This window comes from Paramisgurnus dabryanus, chromosome 24 (assembly GCF_030506205.2).
Source record: "Paramisgurnus dabryanus chromosome 24, PD_genome_1.1, whole genome shotgun sequence".
Classification (NCBI taxonomy): Eukaryota; Metazoa; Chordata; class Actinopteri; order Cypriniformes; family Cobitidae; genus Paramisgurnus; species Paramisgurnus dabryanus.
Window position 1 is genome coordinate 15,995,872 of NC_133360.1, and position 6,940 is coordinate 16,002,811.

Here is a 6,940-nt window from a genome sequence, read left to right on the forward strand (position 1 = left end):
GCCATGGATGAAAAATTTCGATATGTTTTTCCACTTTTGCCATGGGAAGGCATACTTCATCATGCTGTAACTTTTCTTCATCACCAAACTGTTTTTGGGGGAAGTTTGGGATGGTGTTTTTGTAAATATTGATTCTTTGCATAAACCTAATTGTCTTTAAAAGCCTTTGGCACTTGTGCATTATACTTCTTTATACCCTAGTAACATATCAGAAAAAGAACTAAAAACTGTTAATGTACAGTAGTATGATTTAATAATAAACTGTAATAAACAGTCTACTGTAGTATACTTTAGTCATAGTATTGTAGTATGCTGATATTAAACTAATCCTGATTTCATATAATTACTACACTTTGTTAATGTATACTAAAGTATTCTGTAGTATTAACTATGGTGGTTTGATAAACTGTAGTTTAAGTACAGTATAGGCTACCTTAGTGTTTATTAGGCTATAATAAACTTTTAAAAAAATCATCGTGTATGTAATTTAAGAATTATTACCCTACATCAATATTTACTATGGTAAGTATTTACGTTTTTGGTATTCATGGTAAAAATTTTACTAGTTCACAGAAGTAAAGTATAGCCTACTACAGTATTTTATGTGGGTACTGCGTTGTTTTAAACCCTGTCATTAAGTCATGATCATCGAATTCTCTGATTGGTTGGTTCAGGCGTGCGCGTGTGCTGCTGGAGAATATAAGCGCAACAGGCGCGAGCTGTGGATGTGAAGCTCTCGCGCGCCCTGAGGGAGAGGGAGAGACGCGCGGTCTAATGAACATTGATGTGTCTGTAAAGAGGAACATCTGTGAGGATTTGCCAGGAGCATAACCATTTACAAAGCCGGTGAGTAGGCATGCAACAGGTTTTAAAGTTGACTTTTCTTCCACTTCAATTTCTTGTTGAATGTAGACTCTAAATAAATATTTCACGTTTCAAATTGAATAATGGATAATTTTCACTTTATTTATAGGCTACAACTGAAACATATATTTTTTATTTCTATATTTTCTATGATAGATATAAATTACGTCATGTCTAACACATTTAAATAAGCAGTAGAACTGTACATAGTTTAACAAGTTTAAAAGCAACCTTCCTTTATCTTTTTTTATGGAAGTTTTAGTGATTTAGTTATAGATAGCCTACTTATACAGCATCTATCTCTACCTAAATGGTACATATTAGGACCTTTTTAAAGGATACTGTCTCAGTGATGACAGCTTTTGTAGCATTCTTTTTGTTTTTGAAAGTGCATTAAGATCATTAATCGCTATAATCTTCCTTATGGGAGGATCATTAAATCTTAATTTTCTCTCGAAAATCTAGGTTATGATATTATAGTGAGTATATCTCCTGAATGCCGAAGTTAAGCTTTGAATAAGATGCACTGTCTTTGGGAAACCTGTTGCACGTTTCTGATGCCAGACACCGTTTGGATATAAACAGGATATAGTCACTTTTTCTGTATTTCTGTATAAGAAAATATCACTTCAATATTGAACTGAAGGCTGCATACTTCCTATTTGTAATGTCACATTATTTGCTGTGATGCATTACAAAGGCATTTTAGTGTAATGTTTAATTATGTAAATGTATTGCAGATATAATTTATGTCATACATATATTTGTGATATCTCACATTGCATAACTTATACACTGTAATTGTGCTTCATATGGTAATATGACCATTTAATGGGTTTAATTCAAGTCCAAATATTTAATGAACCTTACAAAATTGGTTTATACCAATAAAAGTAAATTGCACAGATCCGACCAGAATTGCTCCTTAAATAAGAACTGCACCGTTTTACTGTTCACCTTGTATGTGTAGGGTAAAAATGTGAGTCTAATGCTTTAATGTGATTTTTTCTTGTTCCATCGCAAGCGTGCATATTGCTAACTTGTTTAATAAAGTTTACATTTGTTCAAATGTGTCAATCACAATAAATAGTTTCTTATTCCCCACATGGTTTTACATATTTAGTAAATTGTTCATTATATAAAGATGCATTATTTTCCAAAGTCTTGTATTGTATTGTGTGTGTGCGCTAAGGCTCATTGTTGCTTATGGTTACAGACGACAGCGCATCATCACCCAGTGGGTTAAGCCCAGTGGGATCATGTGGGTTCTGGAAAAGATCCGGGACTCAGTCGAAACAAATGTGCTCCGGCAAGGAGAGGCAGGCGACAAACAAGGCAAAGCACCTGCCTATAGCAACGTCCTCACACCCGACAAGATTCCAGATTTTTTTATCCCCCCGAAGCTTGTAAGCTGTCCACCAGAGCCAGAGGCCTCCGACGTCAAGTCCAAAGATAGTTTACGACCCTCCACATCTGAGCAAACCATCACCAACAACAAGATCAGCAGCCCTCGTAGCCCTCGATTGGTCAGCAAGTTGGCTGGAGACACCAAGAAACTTCTTAGGGCAGCTAACCGCCACATCATTCAGATCGAGAGCGCTGACGATGTGGTAGCAGGCGACACCAACGCTGACCCTCAATCTCAGAATGCCATGTCGCTTCCTTACATCCCAAAGACGCAGACTTCATATGGCTTCGCCACGCTGATGGAGAGTCCGCATACTAGGCGTAAAGAGTCCCTGTTTCACTGTGACCACACCAGCCCGGTAACTTCTCCCAACACTCAACGCAAGTCCCAAAGCAAGAGCAGCAATGAAGGGAACCATCTCAACCCTCCAGACTTTGGCACATCTCACATTAACCCATACCGATACTTCAGTGGCGGAGAAAGCGACACCTGCTCCTCCGCAGAGTCCTCCCCATTCAGTTCCCCACTGCTCTCCCGATCCGCATCACTGCTAAAGATCTTTACCCACGAGACGCAAGCTAAGGTTGCAAAAGGGAAACGGACATTCGCCAGACACAGTTCCTTGTCCACAGATGAGTGCAGTTCTGCAGAGCCCAGTCCTAATGTTCCTCGACGTAGCCACTGTTCCTCTTTACATGCCGGCGGAGCTTCGGAGCATCTTCACGGTGGGGACCGTCAATACAAGGAACATACCATTAACATGCACAAAGGAGGCACCGTCCGACTTTGTGCCGACTATGATGCAGGCACAGCACGATTGCGTATCCGTATCATGGCGGCTGAGGACTTGTACGATCCCATGTTTGATATTAAAAGCATCAACTGCTGTGTATCGCTCTACCTCAATCCAGGCAAGTTGCAGAAACAGAGGAGCACGATTATAAAGAACAGTCGCAATCCCGTCTTCAACGAGGACTTCTTTTTTGATTCTGTGACTTCGGCACAGGTAAAAAACCTAGCCTTGAAGATCAAGGTGGTGAATAAAGGCACTAGCTTGAAAAGAGACATGCTGTTAGGGGAACGGGAAGTTCCTTTGTGCAAGGTCTTAGGCCTTTAGTGAAGCCTAGCCTACAACAAGTCACTCTGAAAAGTGGAAGTAACATCTTGTGAATGCGATATTTGCTTTCTTGTCTTTCATGTAGCCTGATGCAGTAAGTGATTTGGTATTCACAAATTCAAAACAACCATCACCACCTGCACAGAATCAAGATATTTACATAGCTCTGAACTTGTCAGTAAAAATAGAAAAGCGTACAACGAAAACTCCTTTTGTTTGTTATCTTCCGTGTTTTTGTTATTTATGCGTTTAGTCTAATTAAGACGCAGCGTTTATCGTTTTGATTGTAAAGACTTTTCACAATGCCGCAGACCTTTGAAGATACACAATGGCCCTCCGTGCTAATGTTAGCTTTGATCTTGGATACATCTGGCGGCTTATTTCATTTGGAGGATAAACAACCAGAACAAACTGTTGTCACATGCATCTCTTGGCGTAAACTTGTAAATGCGATGATGTATTCTTGCGATGATGTTCAGAATGTCATTTGGTGAAACCCAGAAGCCTTACTAACCAGATGAAGGATTTCCCATGCTCATGATCTTTGTTTGACTGAGCATTATTGTTGGAAACAGGATTGGAAAGCTCTGGAATTTTGGAAGTTGGAAAGTTACAGGAATTATTTGTACATTTTGGGTAATTTATACTACTGTAACTGTATCACATGCAAACATTAGCTTCCTCGACATCTGATTCATCTTCATTAGTGTGCCACGATTCCCATATACTGTACAGCATACCCACCTTATTTCCATGGAAAGTTACAACACCTCCCGATTTTTGCAACTGTAGAAATAATTTTTGTTGGTAAACTGTATATTTTTGTTGGATGTTTTAAATGAATGTACCGGCATGGACCCTGGTAAAGGGCATTTTATGAAGAGGGATGGGTATGAAAAACTTTATTTTGAAAAAGTCTCTCCATGCACACTACTTATCCAGAGATAGAAACACAATCTTGTGATTATAATGCAAATCCTGTCCCCATTCTAGTTGTAGAACAGAAAATGGTTGAATTATAATCTGAATACTGTGAAAATGTTAGATTAACTTAAAAAAAGATAAAAAAAATTGTTTTTTAAACATTAAGTTGAAAAAAGTATTTTTAAGTGTTACAAATTAAAGTAATTTTTTTAGTTGATCCAACTTTTTACTTTTTACAGTGTGAGAATGGATAGAAGCAACATTTCTAGATTTTATTTCCCCACAATAACACAAAACAGCAATGAACCTGTATTAAGCAATATTCTGCATGTATTCCTTTGCAGATTTATATTAAAATTTATACAAATTTAAAAAACTGTTCTTCTTTAAGGTGATCAGTTTGCTAGAGCTCATTAAAATGATTAGGAAAACATCAAATATTTCCTCATTGATAATTAATAACTTTTAAGTCACACATCCGATAAACCAACCAGAGATTAACCAAAAGCATTTCTGTATGAATGAAATGTGGATTGTGATGTAAATTATCGACTGCCGAAAGCATATAAAGCTTTTCATTAATTTCAAGTGTTTCATTAAGTATTTAATATCCAAAACCACTCGAATGCTGGAGTCTTCCTGTTTTTCGCAGGTGTATTTTGCAAAATGAAGAAAGTGCCAATCCTGTGTATACTTGATGTAGAAGTGAATCGTCGTGTGATTTGCTCATGCTGGATCCTGTTAACTTTGGTGTTTGTAACTTGTGTGCATGGATTATATTTTCACTGTGGTTTTCAATCTCTGGTATTTTGTAAGTGATCTGTTTGATGGAGATGTGCTTTCGTTTTTCCTGCACGGTTATTCAATGGATTGTTTAACTGGTATATTTGTATTTCAGATGGACAATTGGGGAGGTCATGGGTTTGAGTTGGGGTATGAGTTGAGTTTGGAAATTGGGGAAAAATAAAAATCAGTTTGTGGCAATTTTGCTGTTGTGTTTAATACTGTTGGGTCATGCAGTTCAACTCCACCTGGTCTCCAGTGGTACATTTTGTATTAAAACTTACAAATACACTGTAAAAAAATATATTTATGTGTTAACAAATTAAGTTAAACAGTTTCAACTTGAGTTAATTAAATTTCAAGTCAAAACTTGAAAAAGTAAGTTGTATGGACTTGTTGTTTAAACTTCATGCTGCATTTTTACAGTGTAGTTATAACTGTTATAAACTTCTTCATTAAAAAAGTCAAACTTGTGATTTTCTATCTAAAATTTAATCTGTCCTTTAAATGGATGGTGGCCCTTTTAAGAATGAGAGGTCAAGGTTTGCTGCTGTACACATCTACTGTCACCATAGCAGACCTTTCCAGAAGATCTGTGAACAGAAATGTTCTAAAAGGGTTGAAAATATCAGGCATCTCTTTCTGGTAAACAGAAAACATCAGCGGGTCATCTGTCACTGCTGCCAGGGCACCACCTCATTAAGAGAGAGAAATAAAAGAGAATGAGAGAGCAGAACAAAGAACAGGGAGAGGATGAAGGAAAGACAGAATAGCTGAGCTGCACATCTGTCACCCCCCACCCCAATTCATCCCATCTCTACTGGCTTTTTGATCTATTCCTGATCCAAAACAACTTTAACAAAAAACAATTTCTCTTTCAAACTACAAAGTTTTCCACCCTGTTACATTCAAATCGTTTCGGGGTTGAACAACACTTGGTGAGAGGTCAGTGTGAAAATGTAATAAAATGTCACAACTATTAAATGTTTTTCAAATAACATTGAATTATTTCTCAATTTGTCAAGTCTTTGTGAACTACTGTAAAAAAAAATGTTTAAAGGACAAGTTCGGTATTTTACACTTAAAGCCCTGTTTTCAGATTGTTTATAATGAAATAGAACGGTTTTGACTGAAATTTTGACTGCCCCGAGAATGTTGGGGGGTTTGTGTTTCACCTCCCACCTTTACAATGGGTTTAATGGTGCACTGGAACAATCCTTCCTAAAATGCATTAAACTTTCGTTTACAAAGACATGAAACTCACCGAGTGGTCAGGGGTGTTCACTGGTACGCTCACACGAAATTCGCTGTAAAAGACGCATTCCAACAGGTTTTATCGTAGTTTTTGCCAACTCCATTGACTTGTATTAGATGTGCTATGAGGTACGATATTACTCCGCGCCGGGAACGTTGTTTCTATTCTTGCAATTGGCAATGGCGGATTAGCGCCACCACCTGGGCTGGAGTGTCTATTATTCAAGCTCTAAGCGGAAGAACAGGTGTGAGGCGTTTGGACAAATAGGTCCACAAGTTAACAACGAATGCTAAAACAGCTGTTGGAAAGCGTCTTTTGGAGCGATTTTTGTGTGAGCATATCAGGGAACACCCCTGACCACTCGGTGAGTTTCACGTCTTTGTAAACGAAAGTTTAATGCATTTTAGAAAGGATTGTTCCAGTGCACCATTAAACCCATTGTAGAGGTGTGAGGTGAAACACAAACATCCGAAAATTCTCAGGGCAGCCGCATATGTCGAAAGTTCAGTCAAAACCATTCTATTTCACCATAAACAATCTGAAAACAGGGCTTTAAGTGTAAAATACCGAACATGTCCTTTAACTATGC

The 6,940-nt window shown here is 37.8% G+C and overlaps 1 protein-coding gene across 1 annotated transcript; it reads left to right on the plus strand.

Moving 5' to 3' along the window:
• The first annotated feature begins 738 nt into the window (after positions 1 to 738).
• LOC135729359 (C2 calcium-dependent domain-containing protein 4C) lies at positions 739 to 5,984 on the plus strand. The gene is made up of 2 exons (XM_065246965.1): positions 739 to 846; positions 2,081 to 5,984. Exon 2 carries the CDS (start codon positions 2,124 to 2,126, stop codon positions 3,387 to 3,389), a length of 1,266 nt encoding a protein of 421 aa, XP_065103037.1. The 5' UTR covers positions 739 to 846; positions 2,081 to 2,123; the 3' UTR covers positions 3,390 to 5,984.
• The last annotated feature ends 956 nt before the right edge of the window (positions 5,985 to 6,940 follow it).

Excerpts from the sequence above, each read along its gene's own strand:
- LOC135729359 (XM_065246965.1), top strand. The coding sequence starts at position 2,124 with ATGTGGGTTCTGGAAAAGATCCGGGACTCAGTCGAAACAAATGTGCTC.